We start from the raw sequence: 22,586 nt of genomic DNA, 5'->3' as shown, positions 1-22,586 counted from the left end.
GTGCCCAGCACTGAACAGCTGATCGGTGCTAGGACACAACAGCCTCGGTCTGATTGTTTCGTCTGCGCCGAGTGTCCTATTTCGTGCCATTATCGAATATCCTCCTGGAATCAAGGGTTTCCGAAGAGAAAATCGAAATCTATAGAGCAATAAATACCCGATATTGACCTTTTCGGGGCTGCATCAAGGATGCGAAAGCCATGCTGCTCGTCATCGGGAGCTAGTGATAAGGGGAAGATCTTGAGCAATCACACGACGCCCGGAGACAATACCACGGAGTCTTGATCGCGACCGAAAATAACGATCAAATAAGGAGCACTCATTGACCACAGCGAGCAAGCTCCTTTTTGACTCTCGCACTCGACCAGGCGCGTGGTTTCCCGCCGCATGCGGTGAGCGTCATCTGGATGCGTTCGTGGAGATCTCTAGCTGGTTGAGTTCAGCGAGCGAGTTCAAATTCGTCTGATGGCATCAGACGTGCGGATATCGCCCCTCCCTCGTAAACTCGCCGCTGACAGCCGGGACGCCGATGGGATCATCTCGAGTCGAGTGAAAACCTGGACTTCGGTTTGGATTTCCATAGTGAGGTGACTCCTCGTCGATGCTCTTCGGAGAGGTCAAATTGTACGACAAGGGAAAATCCAATGGAAGCCCACGCTCACGGAACGGTATTCTTTCCGGAAACACTTCAATGATCGTAAAACAATTTCCTCCGCAGTCCATTGGAATTCAAAACTGGTCTTTCGACTCCGTCTACACGTGGTGGCTCGTGGAAAGCTGCCCGCGACTTTTCCGAAACTCCTCTCACTCACTGATGGAAGGATTCGATTTGCTTCGGGGTGAACTGAAGTTATCTCTTCCCAGCGAGAGAAGGGGCGTTCTTCCAGCACTGCCTCGAATCGGGGAGATGGACGACGATTCAAAATTTTCACAGCGGGATCTCATGGCTCGCCGGAATTAATGTGCCCGTGTTAACAAACACCGTTGGAAGAGCTTCGCTTTGTTTGTTTTACGGAATGCGGTTTCGAAAATTTTCGTTCCAGGCCTGACTCGCTCTAGGTTCATCAAGAGATGCAACGCGCGGTCTGCTTACCCGTCTATGCAGCAACTCTCGGCGATAGAATATTTCGCGGTTTACTGCTGCGGAATCGTGTTTGTTCGGATTTCGAGCCGCTACCGTTTTCGAGCTGTGGACGTCACTAGAATCGAATCCACGCAATGCTTAGCTTCCCGGTGAATGTCGCGAAGCGAATCCTCTGAGTGTCGCCAAGTATGACTCCATGGAGGATCTTGAGCCTCCGAGTGCTTGAAAAAAACAAGAACCCGGAATAGCTCCCCTGGATAGGAGCGGATCCCATCGGAAGGATGCCTCTATTCACGCTCATCGATTATCAATCATGACTCATCATGCAAGAGCTTCAGGCTGTCTGCGCACTAGCTCAAGATTCAATGGGTACGGCGAAGGAAAGCCTTTTCCTCTTCTTCGCGCGTGATGCCGGATACTATCTAGGTAGTGAAGTGCTCAAGACGATGCCAGCGGAAACTGATACCGTGTGACGTGAATCGTGGAACTACGCCTTTGACGAAAACGAGATGTGTCCAGAATAGAAGCTTATTTTCCCAGAAGACTTCCTAACCCTGCCGTGGTGATGTGGGCTGCGAGTTATCGACTTCGAGCCTCAAGAAGATTCCGATCAGAAGCTCAGACAGCCCGAGAGGTGAAGAAGATGGCGGAGTCGAGGGAATTCGCTTCGATCTGCTGTTTCCGCCGTGTGATGCCAGAAACGCCTAGAATCGTTGTTTCACGCTTAGTTGCCACTGACGTCGGAAGAGTTCCCTCCCATAGAGGAAAATGTGAACTTGGCAAACTCGGCGCAGCGAAGTGGACTTTCCGGAGCGTCCTTGTCGACCAGAAAGATTCATTCTCGATAATCCGCGTGTTCTCCTTGAGGTCTGAAGAGGGATTCCAAGGTTGCAGCGATTCAGTAATAGTAGGGGATGCGTCATTTTGGAGGGCGGGCTTTCACGGTCTCCAAGTGTCCTCTCGATCGAGAGTGGTAGAGAGCTACTGTCGGCATAAAGCGTCGGATTAAGCACTATGTTCTTCTCTGCTCTGCGGTTTCACTTTTGGACCCGATGTGCACCGTGATCGAGGCCTCGTCGCCGACGCTGATCTCATCGGCAGCGCTCTGCTTCACCGCGGAGAACTTATTTCCATTTTGTTCATCCTCCCTCATGAATAAGATCCATAAGCCTTAAAGGATGATTCTCTCTTTTTTCATCGTCTCACGCGGTCATGGCCTATGATGTCATGATGAGTGGAAGACGCAATTCTCTTACTGGGCGCACTTGTGAATTCGAAAACAACTTGCCGAGTAATTAATCAGTATTCACGCAGATGCGGGATCTTTCCGGCGGAGAAATCGAAAATCTTATCAGGGTGTTTCTCGAGGCGCTCGATCAATCGATAACCGCTTGAAGTGTTTCGAATGAGTTCGTATCAGGACCACCGAATATCGCCGGCAACCGCGGAGTCCTCAGCCCAACCGGATATTGGCCCTGGATGCCGACCAATCTTGCTGAATGAGACAGGAGCCTTCAGCGGGAGGCTCGTGAAATGCGCCGCGAAAGAACGGATTTCTCTCTAGCTCGAGGAAGGCTCGAGTTCATTTCCATCTGTGTGGATGTATCCCTCACTGGAAGTGTTGGTGGTTGCTCAACTTGAGGACAGTTTCCAGTCGTTGATGCAACTTTTCTCAGAATCTGGCTTAGACATCGTCGACATTCGTTCCAATCCTCCTTCCTCCTTAGGGTGATCGCCACAAATTCACACGACCAGAAAGAAAAGTCAAACAGAGAGGGTCCGATGTCAAACCACGTTTATTGAATCCTTGGTGTGAAGCTCCGGATTCCTCCGTTTACTATTTACACGGTATATACAAACCCTCGAGCATTTTCCAAGCAAATTTGCATCGTCCCTCGAAGACGACGAGCCTCGCTACAAAAACTCACTCTCTAACTCAGGTCTGTATATTTTTGCATTTCCATCCTTGACACCGATTTCGCGCCCGGTATCAATGTCGAGATTAATGCCACTTCATTCTCGTTTCTCGGTCGTGATGGTTGAAGTGCTCATGAACCTCGACGCAGGATAGGCTGACGTCTTCCTCGTGCTCTCATCAAACGAGGATGGATAATGGATAATAACTGGCGATGGAAGGCTCCGTGTCTCTCCATTATCCGCAGAAATTTAGACTTCGATGGATCTCATGATGTTCCTTCGACGGTTCTGGACCTGGATCATCGATTTGGCGATCAGCTCGTCGGCTGGAATACAGGAATGAATGTTGAGACGATCTCCAAATGCCCCCAGAGAACCGAGAGGACTCCCAGAATCTGCCCGGTTTTGGAAATCAGACAGAGTTCGTCGAAGCACCACACAAGCCGATGATTTGAATTGCCGTCCCCGACCGGGACAGCGCTCGATCCCGATGAGTGATTGAAACGAGTGATCTACTCGCGGGTGAATCTATTCTCGGACAGAATGCCTCCGTCCGGCCAGAGCTTTCCTCGCGGGCTGACCGAGATCAGAAAACGACATACTAGAGTGAGCAACTCTTGACGGGCCAGTGGGCCAAGCGAAGGTCGAACTAAAGACCTGCCGCTTCGAACGAGCAGAGGACGACGGTAGCTCAGAAAATCACAGCAGGTAGTCTGACATTGTGTCGGCCCGATCGAGTGTATCTAAATCTAGATGAGCGGAGTACATAAATATCTCGTGCGATCCGCATCTGAGTGTTCCGAGCCGAAGAGGGCGATTTCCCCGGTCAGGTGAAAACACCACCGGTGTCAACGTCGAGTACTTGATGGCGGGTTATGACCCGAAAGATATTCCCTCGGCTGCAGCTCCGATCGAAGCGAGGCCGGACGTGTGATCATAGTATCATAGGTACTAGAATTCCTCATGCCTCTGAAAGCCCCAACTCACGCCATCGATCGGACGACGATCAGCCGAGAGATGGTAACCCGCCGACACTGAGCAGAGCGCTCCGAACATCCTCGCTTTAGCACAAGGACTCTGAAGCGGGGCGAAAATATCGCCGGAAAAAAGGCGAGAAAAACGTCCGAGGGCTCGGAGCTCATGAAACCAAACAGAAAATGAGCACACTTGGGAAAGCAAGTGAGGAAGCAGGAGATTACGCGGAACGGCCGTTGGATTATTTGCGCAGTCAGAAGTTTATCTCCAGCTCTTTGGACACTTCTGCGGGGATGAGGACTTACGTATATATAGGAAATCGCTCACTGATCGAGGATTTATTTAGACGTTGCGCTGCGTCACAGCTTGCTGTGAGTCTGCCGAAGAAGATAAACTTATTCTCTTGGCCTCCTCGGCGAGGTCTTCGAGCGCATCGACCGCACATCACAGACAGTTCGTCTCTAGACTTAGCCTCGCGGCCACATCCGACCACTACGTCACAGGTACTCGCGGAAGACTCGAGTTCGCGCCCCGAGAAAGTTCAACGGAAATCTGCGGCAGGGATCGACGATGACTTACTGTGCTTCTGATCCGCGACGAAGGCTTCACCCTCGGCTTCCAGGTCAGACATGAGCTGGCTCGCGGTCCGAACCGCGCGCTCCGACGTCGTCGGACGGCTCGTGTCGTAGACTCCGCTCAGACGGTTGTTGCTTTTGCGGTCGATTTCGTCGAGACAATTGGAGTAGAGCGATTGACCGAAGTTGTAGTTGATCTTGTACATCTGAGTGAGTGGTCTTCTCCAGTGCTTACCCATGGCGCCTATGAGCTTACTATGTCGCGCGAGATACACGAGGGAAACTGGCGATAACAACAACCGATAGCCACTGAGTTTCAGAGCCGCGAGCCGCGTGTCTTAGAGATCACGGTGGCCTTGCCCATCGGCGAGAACAGAGAATCGGGGCGAGGATGTGAAGTCCGCCGGTTCGCCGCCTCGGTCAACCGTAGCCGTGAGACTTCAGGGAACTTCCTGCCGAGAGTAATGCCCCGGCTCTCCCTATTCATCAGGCGTTCCCGGGCTGAATGAGACTATGACAATCGGAGAATGTCACTCGCGATGAGGTGCTCGGGAACATACCAACTCCAGAGATATACGGCTTGACATAGAGTCGTATACCGTGCGGGAAACCTGGAACGTAACGCATCAATGGCGGGGGACGGAATTTTCGCGATCAATGACAAGCTTTCGGAGAGTAAAGGATACTTGAGCGACATCCTCCGAAGCGCATACGGTCGGACCTGTCCTGGTCAACAGCGTCTCAGGGTCGAATATTGCGAGTGATCATTCGTCGTCAGTCAATCTCGAACCAGCGCGTCATTGACTACGGGATGACGTGCTGCCCAAGAAAGCTCTCAATCCTAGAAGAGCTCTGGTCACACTTGTCGCGATGGTCGCGCAGGAAATGTGTAGCGTTGACTTTAACGAATGACGCGTTCCGGTATTTCGAGAAACGATATCTCAGAACAGATGTATGCTTGTTTAGCTCGCTCTGACTGAGTAGTGCGAGAAAAACGCGAAACCGACCAACCATTCAGATAATACGTGAAACCGGTATCGAAATCCGCGATCTTCGCTTCCGTATTTCTTGGAATAACCTGGCATCAGCGCGATCTGCATCCATTCACGACACCCAGCGTGGGACCTCATAAAATCCTGTCTCCTGGTTTCCAGTGAGCGCCGACGGCTTGCACCGAAACCGACGTTCCAGATGGAAACATGATGCGGTAGACCGCATCGACTGATTTTATGGAATGCTCAATCTTGATTGGAAGACTCGTCGAAACCAGAATGGATCGAAAAGGAGCCGACGAGCACCTCGAGTGGCTGGAGGTTCCTATCAGAACAGGGTTCGCTCGAGGCGCGTGACAATATTTTCGCTGTCGTATTGAGCTCGAGTCATTTTCCTCCTCTCTCAGAATAGCCAAGAGGTCGAAGGCGTCTGGTTCAATGATCTCGGTTCTGATCTCAGGTCTTGAGCGAGAAACCAGTAGGCAGTCTCCCAGTACAATCAGAACTTCCCACAACACGTATTTCCATGCCGTTTCGGTTAATGAGTGGGAAGGCACTCCCGAAAACCGGACAATGAGTTCCGCGACCGTAAACAGATAATTCGCCTCCCCCCTTGCGTCGAGTTGTGCCCTACTCAACTCGCCTCCACTGCAAGACTATCCTCGTCCACCAGACGGGAAAACTTTCGCGTACTTCTCTCATAGGAGGCGGCATTGGGCTTCCCGAATACGGAGACATCGCTCCGAATCGAAGCAGGTATTTTCGAGGTCAGAGAAACAAAGGCTGCGCTTCGAAGGTCGCCTTGTGGCCGCCCTTGAGACACTTTGGACCAGACGTGATCAGGTAGCTTGCCTCTCAACGGAACCCGTGGGTTACACGCCTAATGACTCTGTTGCGAATCCAGGAATGCTGTATCGATCGGAAACCTCGTAAGGCTCTTTTTATCCCAAATCAACGGGAGAGCGAACGGACTCTGAGCGACACAGGGAAATGTCGATGAGCGTATACATAGGGTCGCCTCGGCCCAAACAGACAGCAATAGAGGTGTTCGAACCTTCCCGGGTCTCTCTCCGAACCAGTCGGGCGCAACAAGGGCTTAGCTCATCTCTCCCGGATTGTCTCATGAGCCGTCAGAAGCGGTAAAGGTCAGCTGTCGATGTTGAGGGTCCTGAGCATCCGTTGAGAGCCACGGTGATTCTTCAGCAATCCTGCAACGACCGCTCAGCTCCGACATTTTATCGAGTATTTTCCAGTCCAGATACGAGCCACGATAAGCGCTCTTATGCTTCTAGTGTTCAGACCCTCCGGAAGCCTAGTAGTTCATTTGTCTGGAATGGACGATGCTGCTTGAAGAGCAAAATAGTTCGACGACTGGAATTGTTTGAGTGCTCGCTCGGGCCCCACAAACTGCCGCAGTATCCCTCAGCGAGAAGATTGCGCTTCCTTCCCGAGAATCGGCACCGGAGAGACTTGAGAGAAAGAGTTGTTCCGCATTTCTTTGGAGGCGCCCTGGGAGTCTCGCGACAAAGCTTTGGCGCGACCGAGATCCGGGAGAAACCTGGAACCTATGACTATGACCCTTGGCTCGCACGTTCTGGACCGAACTCGATTGATAGTCGGGTCGGAAGGTCGTCCTCCGCATTGTCAGGTCTCCAGGACCGATGATTAAGTTTCAGTTATTTTTAATTCGGGTTTGCTCTACTTCATTCGATGAGTGGATGTCCGCTCGGAGGGATTCGGATACGGTCCTCGATCTGAGAGAAGCTCATGTCGACGTATAGTGGACCTCATGGAATGTGGAACATACCGAATACGGGCAGAAACCGCACGCGAGCTTTCTGCTTTTTCCTCCTACCGGTATCTTTCCGAGCGACTTCGATCACATAGACTTCGCATCCGAGCTGAAGGATTGTGTCACGGTGCAAGGCTCGGAAGCTCCTCCCGCGGCTCACAGGATGTGAATCGAACATCCTGTCTCCTGCCTCCGCTGGGCCAGCGTGTTGACATGATATTCATTAGGCACTAGAGCGTTCACAGTGTCTCACTTGAAGTTCCCGAAACTCTTCGTCAATGACTGTTCGAACCAGATGGTGCTCAATTGAGCTCGGAGCCGAAGAAGAAATACGAATCGAGATCGAGACTCCTTGGTTGGAAGGTTTATTTACTATAATGTCTCTCGTTAGAATTTCAAGGGGAAAGTGCCGATCATTGGATAATAATGCCCTCTTTCGTCTCGCTCCGCCGGCTCCTGGGTCCAAACTCCTCCTCCTTTTTAGACTTAAGATCATCGACTACCTAAGGGATATGCGCATCAATTTGTTATAGAGTGGAACGCATGAACAAGCTTGTTTTTTTCTTCTCATCACCGCCGAGACTTCGGGTAGAAAATTTAAGAAGTTGATGTCCTTACATAGGAGCTGTCCCTCGCGCTTTGACAAGTTTTCCGGAACGCGTAGGTATCCCGAAGTCTTTAGATTTGGCCTTTTGTGACATGCTCCGACTTATTTCCCATTACCTCTCTTCTCTACTTCCAGTCTCGCCGCTAAATCACTTCATAGGTCTTGAAATCCAGCTGGTGCTGGAGGATACCGTGAAAAACAAACTCGACTGAGACTGCAGGAACCGGTGGCTTCTTGGGCAAGAGTTTGCGATCTGCCGCACAGGTCACCACGACTGTGTTCTCCGTGAACTTCGTGGGAACTCTTGTGATAATCTGAAATGTTTCGAAAGCGTCTCATAAAGGGAAACTCCGTCATGAGGGAGTCGACTTACCGCTCGTACGGGATTGTTCAGAAAGAAGCGTCATGGCTAAAAGGGGGGATAACTCAAATTCAGTCTCACCTTCGCTTTGCAACCGCTCAGGATCTCTCCGAGCTGTTCTGCGCTCGGAGAACACGACTTCGTGACGTAGAAGCTCCAGCCTTTGAAGAATTTCTTTTCGCTCGCCATACGCAGCGTATTCTCGAGGCTGAAGCCGTACTTCTCTTCCGCAGCCTCATCGCGCAGCATGAAATTATCGATATCTGGAAGTGTAAGTCATTCTTCGAATTTCTGCGAGATGAAACGACGGTCCCGAACATCGGTATTGGTAGGCTAGGGCTCGATCGAATCGTCGACGTGACTCACCGAGAACTTTATTCGCTTCCAGTGATTCGGTGACCCAATTAGAGCTCAATACGGGAATCCCTTTCGCGATTGCGTACATCATTTTTACCGTCCTTGTGAATTTTGCCGCGACAACGACATTACACTGTGATATCATATCAGTGAGCTTCAGACCGAGTTTGAGCACCCCGTCGCGGGGAGGATTCTCGATACCTGAGGGGTCGGAATAATTGAATCACGGTGACGAGTGGCTAATTTCGGGGGAAAGATTATTTTCGTCGAAAATGGGGAGCCAGGGGAAATGCAATGATCTCAAGGGGAGATCGCCGTACCGGTGAACATGACCCGGGCTTTCGCCAGTCGCGTGACGCCTAACGAGCTGTCTGAACTCGCCACACTGTGGTCGAGCATCGACGAGTCTTCGCCTTGATTGCCTTTGACTCGATGATCCTCGCTGCTACGGCGCCGGCGGCTCGCTAGGGTGCTGATACTCGAGGACTTTTCAATCAGCCGACTCCTCTTCGGATTAGATTGATCCGGCTCGTTCACATTGGACAACGAGCGAACTCGACCCGGTCTCTGAAGATGGATGAAGGGGATCAATATTTTGTTACCAGCCTCTAGCTCTGGTGCTTCGATGAAAAAAAAGCTCGGAAACTAACAGCCTTGGGGTTGTCTCTCGAGCGGAGCGGCCGGGCCTCGATGAGTTCCGGATTTATTTCTTCGCTGAAGTCGATAGTCGACGGGGACGCTCCCTTAGACTCTGATTTCTTGACAGCCCTGCGCGTTCGACTCTTCGACGGTGGATCCTACGGGCATCGCTCACAATTAGTCGACGGAGTGCAAAGCGGTGTGGAGTATGGATCTCGATACATTGTGTGGGACGACGGGGCTTGATAAAAGAGAAGAGCATAAAGCGACTCACCACTTCTATGGTTTCCTTCGCATATGGGTCAGGAAGTTCAGCTTTACTCATATCCACCGAAGAGGTCTTCGAGCTCCTCGACCGGGTTGGCCTCCTGGAATACAGAAACAGAGCATGATTCTTTTGTGTCTCGCGAACTGAGCAGACTGCCGATTCGAGTTCGTTGCTTACTATCTACAGTATTCTGTAGATGGTAGATTCGAGACGTCACCTGATTTCTAGGGTCGGCTTTGTGAATTCGGGAGCGTTCTCCTGCACGGGCGTTTCCTCGATTTCTTTCGATTCTAGCCCTCGTTCAGCGAGAACTTCTTCCTCTGGAACTGTTTCCGCCACGAGAACTTCTGCTTGGGGACTTCCGAATACCTTCGATTTTTCAGCCTTTCTGTAGGAATGGATGCAAGGAATTATGAGTGGAGCGGCGGAGATGACCGGTAAGTATAAGAAAGGTTTCTGGGCGATTTCCCATCGTCTCCCCATCCCGGAGATCGAAAAAAGGGGCAGTCAGGAATCGTTGGCACGTGACAAGGACGAGGGAGTAAAAAACTGCGCAAATAGGGTTCGTACTCTTCATGTGTTTCGCTGTTCTGGTGTACCATTGCTACAGCTGAAGGGCATTCCTTGACTTCTTCCACAATCTTGGGGCTGCTTGGGAATCGTAAGTGGTGACTTTAAGGGAAGTCTTCCCTAAGAAATCTAAGTCGATCGAACTATCTATCGAGACTTACCTCAGAACTTTCGCAGCAGTCTTTGATGTCCGCGATGGAGTAGCTTCAGATCCCCCTTTCACCCTGCTTGAAAATAAACCTCTGTGTCAGATCATGAGAAAATTCTCGACACTCCAGTTCCCGAAGAACTCTGTTTCCGAGCTTACTTGACGTTGGTGCCGCCATCTCCTTCGCCGGCACTCGCCCGGCTTGCTCGAGTTCTCCGTGTGGATCTGACAGTAGCAGCGGTCGTGCAGGATCGCGGAGTTCGTTCGTTGGGCTGCGGGGTTTTCCCTGCTCCGCGAGTCTTCGTTGTGGGACTTTTCTTGTTGCTGGAAACTCTCAGCATTTCACAATGCATTCGAAACGCTTGGAAACGATGTGGGACATTCGATCGTCGCCCAACACGGGACTTCCCGCAGATCTTTTGCTCTCGGGCGAAGGGTCTGTGTGCGCGGAGCATACCTGCTATGTGATGTTGTCGGTAGAGCGAATTTTCCTATTTCTTGACTGTCGACTATCTTCGACATCGGCTGACTTGGAACGTCGTCGCTATCGTAGAGTCTCCTCCGACGAGAGCTAATCCGAGCTGGCCTGCGCCTACTGACAGTGTTCTCGGATACCGTCACCTCCACATCGTTAGCCTCGTTGTTGCCGCTGAGAATTGACAGAAGAAACCTGAGATATGCCCCCTGGGAGCCAGCGCTCGTCTGGAGTCGTTCAAATAGCTTTCCCCGAACTCACCCGCTGGATTTTGATTTCGGATCGCACGGGTTCCCGGTGAGGGCGGATTGTCCTGCGCCGCTTGGCGTCCGCGACTGCTCCACATTCGTGTCGAAAGCCGAGTCGTCACAGCGACGCTTTTCTGAACTTTTCAAACCTTCAGGAGGGGAACTCCTGAAATAGCGACTTATCAGATCATCGATGAAAAAGAAATCCATTCGAGTCGGCTCGAAGACAGCCGTCACTTCGTTTCCGTATCGGCGTAGTTGAGGACGATCTCGAGCCCGCACCTCTTCCGAGACGGAGTGTCGACCCCGGGGATTTTCTTGTCCACCTTTCCGTTGCTATCTTTTTCATCCGTCTCGCTAGCGGTGCTGATGATCGGTGATTCCGGCGGAGGCAGTCTCGTGGATGCTTGAAAACGTAAGGAGTTTAGATTGGCAAGAGATGTTCTCGAATATTTCATCAGTCAGAATACGGCTGGAGCTCAGTCGGCGGGAGTCGGACACCGATCGGATGGAAGCGGCCGAGCGGACAGGCGACGTGCAAACGACGCTTCCGCCATCGGAAGGGAGCGTCGGAGGTCGGAAGTGGACAATACACGATTTACTGAAGTCACCGAAAGTCCGGAACCCCGATGGAAAACAGATGCATCCGACGAGCAGTAGAGCTCCCGTCGATGGCTCAGGGAGTTCCGAGAAGAGAGGACGATTCCGCGAACAACGAGGAAACGAACAGAGTCCCAAGCGATGCGACACAGCACACACACACTCACTGTCGAGAATCTCTTCGACCATATTCGCATCCTCGAGCAGTGACGCATACTCTTCGTTGGGACCGGCGGGAGAGCTCGCCAACCATTCAGCGACTTTCCTTCTCCGAGCGGCATCGCTCGCATGTTGTTGCAATGTCCGCAAGTAGACATAATCTGAAGCGATCATGTCCGTATGGTGTTTGATGAACGCGAGGAAATCGAAATCTCTCTCAAGGGATTACCCCATGACGAATGATCCACCTTTTTCAAATATCAGGATATGGGCGGATCTACAGGAGGAGTAAATTGCAATCTACCGCGTGCTGAGCAGTTGGTTAGCGCGAGGTCCGTTCCTCGTGCGATTTCGGCGAGGGAGTCTCGCTTCGAACGATGCCGATCGGTGCCTTCCGGATGATCATTCGAGAGTGACCCGGTCGAAACTTCGTCGAGTGACTGAGGGTCCCACGTGTTCCGTGCAGATAATTTTCGCTCAAGAGACGTAAGGAGTTTAGTGGTCCTATATTCACCGTGCGTGTCATGTGCATCGTATCTACGGTCCTTTGACGTTGGAGAAGGTCGTTCGCTCGAGGCTCCGTTCGGAGTTCCCGTAGGCACCTGGCGACTTGACGCCTCAATGGAGTCCTCATGGACCTGGACCCCCGGTGCGGTTTCGGCTCGTTCGGACTCGCTCAGCAGAGTGAGTTTCAGTGACTCCTGGGTTCTTGCATCCTGAGCGGACATTGATTGATCTTCCACGGGGTATGGCGCTTTGAACTGACAAATGAAAAAGAGTGCAAGGGTAAATTAATTGTTTACGACTCTCATCGTGTTCAGGAGATAACTTCGAATCAGGCAATGCTCAACGACTCCGAGAGGGAACAACGGTGATTTGGATCGTTCCCCCCTCCAACAAAATCGTACTTTCTGTTGCTCCTCGGTTTCAGGAATCTCTGTCCTTTCTTCTGAGTGGATATCGGAGTTTCCGGAAGCCACAGGTCGGGGAACCGCTTGATTTTCCGTATCCTCGACCATCTGAACCCCTGTTAGTATTTCAATATCCTCGTCGAAGCTTTCCCATCCTGGAACGTCGAGCCCGTAAGAAAACGAGGGCTGCTTTCAGACCTTTCCGCTCAGGAAGCCGTCAACTCTGTGCGTTTATATGGATCCTCTCGATGGATTTGAGCATTTACATATACTATGGAGTGAATCACAGACCAGAGCTCCGGTTGATGCGATTCGAGACGGACTTTCCCGACGAATGCTCCTCGGTCCCGGATTTTTCCAGTGGTTCCGACGCGATGTCGCTTGGCCGGTCCACTCCGTCGGTTTCGGGAATCACTTCCTCGTCTCCTGCGAGGGAGCTGACACGCTTCGGCTCGACATCACCGATCAATGGCTGGAGGAGAGACTTATTATTATGCTACGTCTTGTTCGAGCATCCTCCGTATGGGAGAAATCGAACGCGGATGGATTTTCATCTCGTGGATCCGGTGCGGACTCACCTCGGTTTCGAAGTCGGGCAAACCCTTCTGCACTCCTGGATTTTCGGCGTCCTCTTCCTCGTCATCGGAGCTCAGAACAACCACGTTCTTCTTCTTGACGAACTTCTTCTTCAAGATGGGCTCAACTGGCTGACTATCCGGCATCATGGGTTCGCCGGTGAACGAGTCATCCGAATCTGCGGCAGCTTTCGCCCCAGCGTCTCCATCCGGATCATTGTCAATTTCAACAACGACAGGTACCGTGTTCTTGATCGGAGTACTGATCAAGTTCTCCCGGGCAGGAGGGTGCCGTTCCTCCTGAATTCGTCCAACAGGAGCGATGTTTCTGTGAAGTCATGCCTTCGATGAGGAAACCTTGTGCTATCAAGAGAGAAAATCGATCTTCGTGAAATCGATGAATAGTGATCGAGAGCTTACGCGTCAGCTTCCTCCTCTTCCTCGTCACTGCTCAAGATGACTGCGATTACGTCGTCTTCGGAACTTCCGTCCTCGAGCTTATGTTGTTGAGTTGCGGGCACGAAGCACTCGTCCTCGAACGACGACTCGATCGAACGCTTCCGCGATGCTTGTTCCGCGGGTGAATAGAGTCCTGCCGGGGAATGACTCACACGTGAGCCGAGCGCGCCCATGTCTACATATCAGCCTTTTCGGCCGCTCGCGAACTGCGCAACTTGCGCTTTGTACATCGCGATCGGTCGAATGGAGATCCCTGACTATCAAGTGCGCAGGGTACGATTTCTGTATATGGTGTCACGTCACAGGTAGGTGCCGAGCGAATCAACGGGTCACGGAGGTATGCATACTCATGGAGCACCTCATCACTGTCACAGTGAGTGCGAACGATTTCCGGACTGACGTGTGGACTCGCGCAAGATCTGTCGTCCACGAGGCTGGTGAAAGAGCTACTCTGAAGGAATCCACTACCAATATTCTATCATTCTCACCCGGAATTACGGAGTTTACCGGTTCTTCTTCTTCCTCCTGGCATTGCGATGCCCAAACAACTTCATCTTCTTCTTCATCCAGCTGTTTTGCGATATCTGGGGGAATGAAACCACCCGAGGACTCGATGTCGATTTGCGACAGGAGCTCAGAAGTTCTGTAGAAAGAGATGAGAGAAAGTCTGAGTTGGAACATCGTTCACCATTACGCTGGAAAGGTGACCCATCCAAGTATGCCGTGGAGGTTTCGAGGAGTCAGACAAATTACTCCGACCACGGGCTCCCTCGGCTCACTCTCGGGAACTTTGAACAGCGACGGTTTTCCGGAATTGATATTCTCTCTGTTCGAAAATGGTTCCATTGGTGCCCAGCCAACTCGAACCTGCTATCTGATAGGGCGCAGAAGATTCCTGCGCGCAATTATGATGAACGATGAGTTTCGCGCGCCTGGACATGTCGCTTCCCGATTTATGCTGTCGGATATTCTGACGCTATCCGCCGGTATGCTAACAGACGGCTATGGCACAACACACGGCAGCTGGATTTGCCTGCTTGGTACGAGCTTACTCACTTGTCATCTGTTCCGTTTAGAGTAGTTGGTGTGTCAGCATCTAATTCGACTTCGATGACCTTATTGTTGATCGCTGTCGAGAAATGAATGTCGATCTCGGTGCCACTATGCCCCGACAAAGAGATGCGGAGCCTCTGGGGTAAATCTTCATCTGCGGGTATGACCAACTTGAATGTCTTCATGATGGGTTGCTTCGTGAATATCCTTTTGAAAATCACAACGACGAGTATCGATTTTACAAAAACAGTTCCAAACAGGATCCTGTCAGTGCGAAGGTCTTAGAAATTGACTCTAGACGTCGTCACTGGCGAATCTTCACGGGCGAACTTCGCTAAAATGAGTGGAACTGACTTTATTTTTGGGTCGGCTTTCCGCCGCTCAGCCATTCTGTTTTCTTTTCATTCCTTTCGCGCGCTCGCTGAGGATGAACGCATTCCCGGCTGGTCCAGTCTCTTGTCTGGTGTCTGGCGCCAAATACGTCAGATTCGCAGAAGCTCACAGGAGAATCCGGCCTCCTCGTGAGACATTTCAAGCCTAAGCGACGGGATTTCGATTCTGCAGAGAGGCTTTGACGATCGTCGCTTCATCACGGAGCTCATCGCTGACATGAGTGTAGCCGAAACCATGGGTCGGCCCTATGACCCACGAATCCAGAGAGCGATTCACCGGACCCCTGTCGTGAATCTCTCCGATTCATCGGATGGGTCCTCTCCGTCGAGTTTTTCCTGAGAGAGTGAGCGGTGAAGTAGCTAATCGAAGAACACCGAGCGTGCGCGTGTCGCGACTGGAAGGTGCAGGTACTCGAGTCGTCTCGGAATAATGGAATGCCAGGATTTTCTCTCTACAACGGGTGTCCTCAGCCTTGGTACGCCTCGCCGAATCACGGCACGGTTGTTCGGAGTTCGACACGCCCCTTCGATCAGGGAGATGTTTTCGCAAAAGCGCCAAGGCGCTTCCGAAGCGGAAAGATGAGCGGATGGGAAGCCGCGGACGGACGGAGAGTTTCTCCTCGTGAATCAGGATTGCTCTACTCACGTTATGCATCGCGGGGTCGAGAGTTTTCCCGCGGAAAATGCCAAGTTTGAAGCCGTCCCCATGGACTGATCCTCTCTTCCATGCTCCTGGTACAACCGTCATATTGGCAGGGGTCTGGGCTACAACAACTCGGATGCCCTATCGGATTGCTCGAATAGATGCAGGGGCGCGCAAGGGGGGGTCATCGTTTTCGGTCGTTCGGCCCCCTCCGAAACTTTATTTCGCCCCCCCCCTTCAAAAAAAAATTACTTCGCGCGTCCCTGAATGAATGATTACAGACGACCGTCGGGAGGACAGAGGATACTTTATGATCAGGTTCGTGGAGACTTGGCCATCGTCCCACTCCATGCCTTTGCCTCAACACGCCAACGAGGAGCTTCCGTGCGGAGTTTCACGAAATGGGACCCTCGAGATTGGCGCAACAACGATGCGAGAGTCACCCGAGCAAGCCTGCAGCCAGCTCATTCAGGAAATCGATCCGTCAAATCCTTTGATGCTTTCTTGACAGTTGTCGGCGTCTGTTTTTTCGGCAGAAACCTGGAATCGCGAATATCTGATGCTTTCGGCGAATTTATGATGCAGTAACAGCTTCGTCCTGATATTTGGTAAATCCGCTCCGAAATTTCCCGAACGCCGAGCGGAAGTATCTGATCAACACTCCGATGAGCGATGGCGGCGATATGCGGCGTAGTTAACCTAGGTTGTCGCACATGCTGTAAAAAATGCTGCGTGGGCTGCTGCAAGTCTATAAATTTCTGCTGCCAGTGCTGTTGCGTAAGTATGGATCAGCAATTTATTCAGGACACCACTCCAATGAAGAATCGATGGAAATCTCTGCCAGCTTTCGTTCGGGATGTCGAAGGGGAGTCTCGGCTGCCGAGTCATTTCGACAACTCCGTCTAGATCAGGGGTGTCAAATCCGTGGCCCTCGGGCCACATGTGGCCCGCGAGGTCTCTTTTTGTGGCCCGCCTCTATTTCTCTACATGCTCGAAGCCGACCGTATCGAATGAGTGCTTGGAAATCGAATGAGATCAGTGGAACGAATCCCTCCGCGAGACCGAACAAACTAGTTTTCCCTCAATTCCCGGAGGGCGGAAAAGCATTCTTCCATGGACGATTGGCATATATTCTCCTTTCATACGAAAGTAAATTTTTAATGTGGCCCGCGGGCACCTGCGGCGCTCGCATGTGGCCCGCCGAAAAATTAAGTCCGATACCCCTGGTCTAGATAAATAGGGGCCGCGGCCCCCTACCGGCCAACTCATCTGAGATTCCATGTTTCCCCTTCGAGAGAGCACTATACGACGTTTTCTGGCTGATCGATGGCTTCATAAGGACGTTCCTGATAGACCCTTTTTTCGTTGCTCCCGTGGCCAATCATCTGGAGCGAAAACGCAGGGAGTACGGATTGACAGCGGAAGACACGTGAGTCGAGTCTGACGACCGAAAACTCTACCTTTGACAGGGACATGTGCTTTTTTCTCCGTGAGAGATCGGTGGGAATTTTTCGGAGGAAGACCCAATCACTCGAGAATTTATTCCATTAGCACACTCATAGACGATTATTTCGTCACTCACGCGGTCGGGAAACGTCCTACGATGCGACAATATCTCTGCATTTTCGTGCCGAGCTCCTTTTGTCCGTGCTGCTTCTTCAAACAAGTTTATGTGCCCCATGATGTCTGCCTCTCTGCCTGGTTCACTGCAGGTGAGAATCGAGATTCCGGCCTCTCATCTATTGACCCTCCGTGACCATCGTTCCGCACCGGAACGTAGAACCATCATTGAGCGGCACAAGCGATATCTCGGACATGGTCGAAAGTTCTTTGTACCGATGAAAAACCCTCTTCGAAACTAAGGGTATGCGTCTTAGCCGACGCCGTACTGCATTCCAGGCACTGTGGAGAACAGAGCTTTGAAGAATGTCCTCTGCCTGATATCTAGCGTCATACTTGCCTTCATCCTTCGGCTACGCTTCGAATGGAGAACGTCCGTCGTTGTCTCCCTATTCTTAGCAGGTGTGATGATTGCGTGGCCCACTCTGAGATTGACAGTGATGTTGTTCTTCGTGACTCTGTTCCACCAAGATGGTCGGCGAGTCCTGATCGGCCTCCTACATTTCTATCTACTCACCGGTGAGCAGAGCATCATGATAATGATCCAATATGATCAAGCCTTGGATTCGCCTTAATTCGGTTTCTACTCGCGGGCGATCTCCGAGCGGAGCGTTGGTCCCCACAGGATGAGAGTGTAGTCCAATGATGTTTATTCCAAGCGAATTTCTCTGATCTAGCTCCGTCCGCGAACATTGTTCACAACTCTCATTCGATACTGACGTCTGTGACCTGTACCGTGCGGCGAACTCTGAAATGTTTCGCCGTGGATGTTCAAGATGGGCTGAGTCCTTTCGTCGATCACTTGCGAAAGCTGAATTCCAATATCGGGAGACATGTCACACAATCACTCGCCGACTACTCGACGGTAGGTCTAACTAAGGAGGTGATTTTGCTTATTGCGATGGCTTATGATAGAATGGAGGCTGCAGAGCTGCTGAGTATCTTCTTAAAAACGAAGGTGATCCGGAACGCGATGTCTTCGTTCAACATCCTGGAGTAAGTTTGACGAGATTCGTTCGTGGAAACAATCGCACCTCGTTCATCCAATGTAGTTGCCCGATTCTGAGACGGCGGACGCGGGGACAGACGGGTGGGGTGAGAGAATGAGCCCATTTCTATTCCCTAGGACGGAGAAAACTGTAAATTCGCCCTTTGCGATCGAGTCCGTGCGCGGTGTCACTCGGAGGGTTTTTCTGGAATTCGCTGTTTCCTGCGACATTTCGTGGGAGGTATTGAATGGAAGAGCTCGATCTACCTCTGCATCCCCGTCAGAGAATGGTTGCAAAAGCGCATTTTCCGTCTATCAGATCGACGCAAACAAGCCACGCCGAGCCGTCCAGAAAGCCTTCCGCCAGGGAAGACTCGCAATCCAAAAGCGGTTCTATTTCCTCACCCAACTCTTCCGAATCTTCGCGAAAGTCTACGTCACCATCACCTTCTGGCTGATGTACAAGGTTTTGGACCCGATATTCCCGAACCAGAGCCTACTTCTTCTTCGACATGTCTTTCCCGAAGGTGTCGTCCCCTCTCGATCAGATCAGACGCAGCTTTCCCCGTAAAACTCTTGTGTGCCCCCCTACTAGGTCACGCTGTATGTGTATTGCTTCTCGAGGGACATGATGTTCGATAACCATTACGTCACGGCTGAGACCGAATACCGGGACATGGAGCGAAGGCGGCAAGGCTTGCAGACAGTATTGCCACTCGAACCGGAAGAAGCGATGAAGTTCGTCGACTTCAAATCCTTGCGTTTGACGTGGGGAGAAATTATGGTGACGGGGAGCAATGTGGTCTCGTAAGCTGAAATTCTAGCGCAGATCAACGAGCCACTGCGTTCATCGCCGGTGAACTTGAGTCTTATCTTGCCATGAGGCGACGCATCGTCGTGTTCACACGCCGCATACTTCCAATTATTCGTCCCGAAAATTCCCCATTCAGTGTTTTCGCAGGGTGGCCTTCGCTGCTGCTAGTTTCCTCATCGTTCACCTGGTCAACGTTGCGATATCGGTCGCTGCGAACACGCTGTGGAGCTTAGTGAAGTTGGATGAAGTAAGATTGATTCACTCGTGAATTTCGGCGAATATTCCTCCATGACTTGTCGCATGTCTGGGACCGCCAGAGTCAGCGCCTGGAAAGAGCACTGTATCGCTGACTGAGCTGAATCTCTTCCTCCCAGAATTCTTCGTCGCCGTGGTCGAGCTTCATTCGGAGACTCTACGGATCGCGATACGGGGGTCTAGAGAGGTTCCAAAAATGTCTGGTTGAGCCTCGTGAACCGGATCTTAATCAGTAAGCTTTTCTTCCGAGCCCTTGAGACTGGAAACAGTGAGCCCATTCCAAGCATCCAGCGCAGGTTTTAACGACATCAGAATCGCCGGCGTCACGGGGTGCCGCCGCGCCGATGACGTGATTCGCCAGATTTTCGGCTAAGAGTTACGTAAGCCTTCGGCGAACGCGGTTTTATCGTTTTAGCGATTTGCACTATGTCGGAGTAGCAACAAAAGCAGATTTTGTTTCTGTTCTACAAGTACCGCCGGCTCATTGGATTCACAAATCGATTTTCAAAACAAAACTTGACTCAACCGGTACCGCTTTGCTTCCATCCACAGCTTCGACCGAAGTATCGAGCTCATAGCGCTCGCGACTGTACTGGCGGTGATATCGCCGTATATCATTCGCCTGAGACCCTTGATCTCTAATCTTTATCTTCCCGAAACGGCGTCCAAGCGATCCGAGTGGTTGTACCGTCTGCTTCTACGAAGGCGAGAAATCGGTCCCTTCCTAGCTGAACTCGCTGAGGCGGCGAAAAGTAGGTGGACTCGCTTCCCCCATCTTTTTTTGGTTTCAAGTTCTGGGAAAATGTTTTCTCGCTTTTTCTTCCGCTGCGCCGGCGCTCGTTACCGCTCGTGGCGTCGTCGATCCTATAACTATAACAGCAACGAGGACATCGTTTTATGACGGATCCAGTTCTTGGCCGCGAGGTCCAAAAACTTCAAATCCCGATTACAATCTACCGACCCTTTGACTTTCCTCACCCGAACACCAACGGCCGAACCAGCCTTGCCCCGCACGGGGTACGAGCCGACAAAATTTGAAGGATGAATAGTTTTCATTGTTGCTTGTTGTAGTCGCCAGCTCCTCGAGACGAGCAGGAAATGAAGTTGTTTCGGACTTCCTCAAGAGAAGGCCGAGATTCCGGATAAAGCAATCATGCGGAGTCGGCTGCTATGAAAACGGATGTAACATTGTACGTCATCCTATTCGAAGATCAGCTCATATCGGTCGGCTTGAGCAGAATGGATTTTCTGGCTCTTCCGTGCAAGGACACGCTCGCTCACACACACACGCATACTCACACACAAACACCGACTCACTCCGAGACAAACATCGATACCGGCTTCGGAGGAAGCATTTCTTCAAAACTCAACGATAGCATGCCCGACCTGTCGTTCGATTTTTCTTCCTTGACAAGCATTCTTCCGGTGACGGTTCGTCTTTCTGCTCCGATTGCAGCCTCCTCCGTAGTTGTTGCCGTCATTCGCTCGAACGCCTATTCCTGGAGGCACCTATAATCTTCGAGACAAATCTTTTCGGGGTAGAGCGCTTGCTCACTTTCAGTGGAGGATAACGTGGCTTCTCACATTTGAGCTTGTCGATTGTCTTCCCGAATCAGGAACGCTTTGGAATCTGCCGATTCTCTGGGAGCTGACAGATTCCTCCGAATGTGTACGCTGTCTTTCCGCGGAGTCGAACTACGCTCTGCTCTTCCGATGCTATAGGTGCGACCGAAAGAATTGCAATTACTGCATTTCCTTGAATAGGTGAGCGCCCCCACATTTTGCTCCCCCATCGAACATGAGTGAGCACAGACATTGTAAGTCATGAGTCATGACTCATGATCATAGACTGGTAGATATGTTGAATGCTAGATCTATCGAGGATCGAGAACTCGGAAAATCTTCTACAAAATCGCTCTCCCGCTTGCAGAGATTGTGGATCCTGTGGAGCTGTGATCCCCTACAGTCCACTCGGCTTGGAGCAAGATTTGATCGACATGAAACTACCAGATGAGCTACGCGCACAGAGCGTCTTGATTTGAGAGACAAGGAGAACCGTGCGGTCCATTCGGCTTCTCGATTCCAGGATTCCTGAGGGCCTGGCGGAATCTAGAATATAGCCCGATGCTAGAGAAAACCAATAATATCGTATTGTTTGGCATACCGGCTGATAACCTAGACCGTATCGAGCGTCGAGGGACCGGTAGTGACGACGACCTCGCGTAGAATTAATGGAACCTATCATGTCGACCCTCATGATTTTTGTTATGCCGCTCACAACATTCGCGGGCGAACCTTGGCCGTGGGGAAAATTCCGCAGAGATTCTTTAACCTACCGTTCCACTCAGCTGAGAAAGCTCAAGACTACGATCACTTCGAGCCGATCCGAATCTCGACTGCTTTCTCCGCCCGGTAATAATTCACTTGTTCGGAGTGCACGTGTGCTACCTTGTTTTTGCCTCAGTTTATCTTATCCGACTTCGCCTCAGCGATGTGCTCTTCCTGGAAACAGCCGAACACAGGAGTCTATGGCAACAGATCGATCCGTTCTAAACATGAGGGTCCGAAGACGACGTGGATGCTGTCCCGAATCATAACACGCGCTGTGAGTCGTACCCGTTCAAGCATTCCCTCGGTATGACCAAGAAACGCGCGGTCGGACAAGTTTACACCAAGCCTCCGGCCGCTCGATCGGGTGGGAAAAGTGTGGAAAACCCGACCCCGGCTTCGTGCATGGCTAGGCATGGGGAAAAGCCCATGCCGATCTTCCAGTCGGAACTCTTCCTCCTCGAGTTGTTCCTTTCCATCTATTTATAAATGTCGAGAAACAACCACCGGTTCCGGTTTTCCAGACATGCTCCCATTTCCACCGGGGCACGGTCATCGAGAATATTATGTGGTAAGCTTGAAAGCAAGACAGCTCCACAAATCTGTGGCAAGTTTACCTTGTGGGGCCACTTAGTTGGTTCAGGCACGTCTACGCTGATAGAATCCCTTCCTGAGCGCCCGAACGCCCGCCCGCCTGACTAGCTTATTTGCGGACGGACTGCAGAAACTTGTGGCAAGGTCGAGCTTCAGCTTCTCTCCTACGGTAACATCGGCGTTCGCC

General features: G+C 51.5%; 2 protein-coding genes across 3 annotated transcripts; both read right to left on the bottom strand.

The window, feature by feature from the left end:
- Positions 1-3,222: 3,222 nt before the first annotated feature.
- Positions 3,223-4,790, bottom strand: fln (flightin). 2 transcript variants are annotated; one of them, XR_003777134.1, is made up of 2 exons: positions 4,282-4,402; positions 3,223-3,327 (listed from the first exon to the last, which is right to left on the bottom strand). XR_003777134.1 is itself a non-coding variant. In XM_029112806.1 (2 exons), exons 1-2 carry the CDS (start codon positions 4,788-4,790, stop codon positions 3,251-3,253), a joined length of 312 nt encoding a protein of 103 aa, XP_028968639.1. The 2 variants fall into 2 exon arrangements, 1 of the variants encoding a protein (XP_028968639.1); XM_029112806.1 differs by lacking the exon at positions 4,282-4,402 and adding an exon at positions 4,556-4,790 and having other exon boundaries at positions 3,251-3,327.
- Positions 4,791-8,085: 3,295 nt separating this feature from the next.
- Positions 8,086-15,154, bottom strand: LOC100897945 (mediator of DNA damage checkpoint protein 1). Its single transcript, XM_018641265.1, has 18 exons — positions 15,120-15,154; positions 14,769-15,029; positions 14,201-14,355; positions 13,674-13,845; positions 13,257-13,581; positions 12,970-13,150; positions 12,676-12,833; positions 12,282-12,528; positions 11,776-11,928; positions 11,291-11,414; positions 11,022-11,174; positions 9,785-9,955; positions 9,574-9,667; positions 9,311-9,457; positions 8,981-9,227; positions 8,670-8,861; positions 8,385-8,566; positions 8,086-8,256 (listed from the first exon to the last, which is right to left on the bottom strand). The coding sequence occupies exons 1-18, from the start codon at positions 15,152-15,154 to the stop codon at positions 8,086-8,088; spliced, it is 3,168 nt and encodes a 1,055-aa protein (XP_018496781.1).
- Positions 15,155-22,586: the final 7,432 nt, after the last annotated feature.

The sequence above is a fragment of the Galendromus occidentalis genome, unplaced genomic scaffold (genome assembly GCF_000255335.2).
Source record: "Galendromus occidentalis unplaced genomic scaffold, Mocc_1.1 scf7180000077527, whole genome shotgun sequence".
Classification (NCBI taxonomy): Eukaryota; Metazoa; Arthropoda; class Arachnida; order Mesostigmata; family Phytoseiidae; genus Galendromus; species Galendromus occidentalis.
Note: the sequence above shows the minus strand (reverse complement) of the source record. Positions and strands in the feature narration are given on the sequence as shown.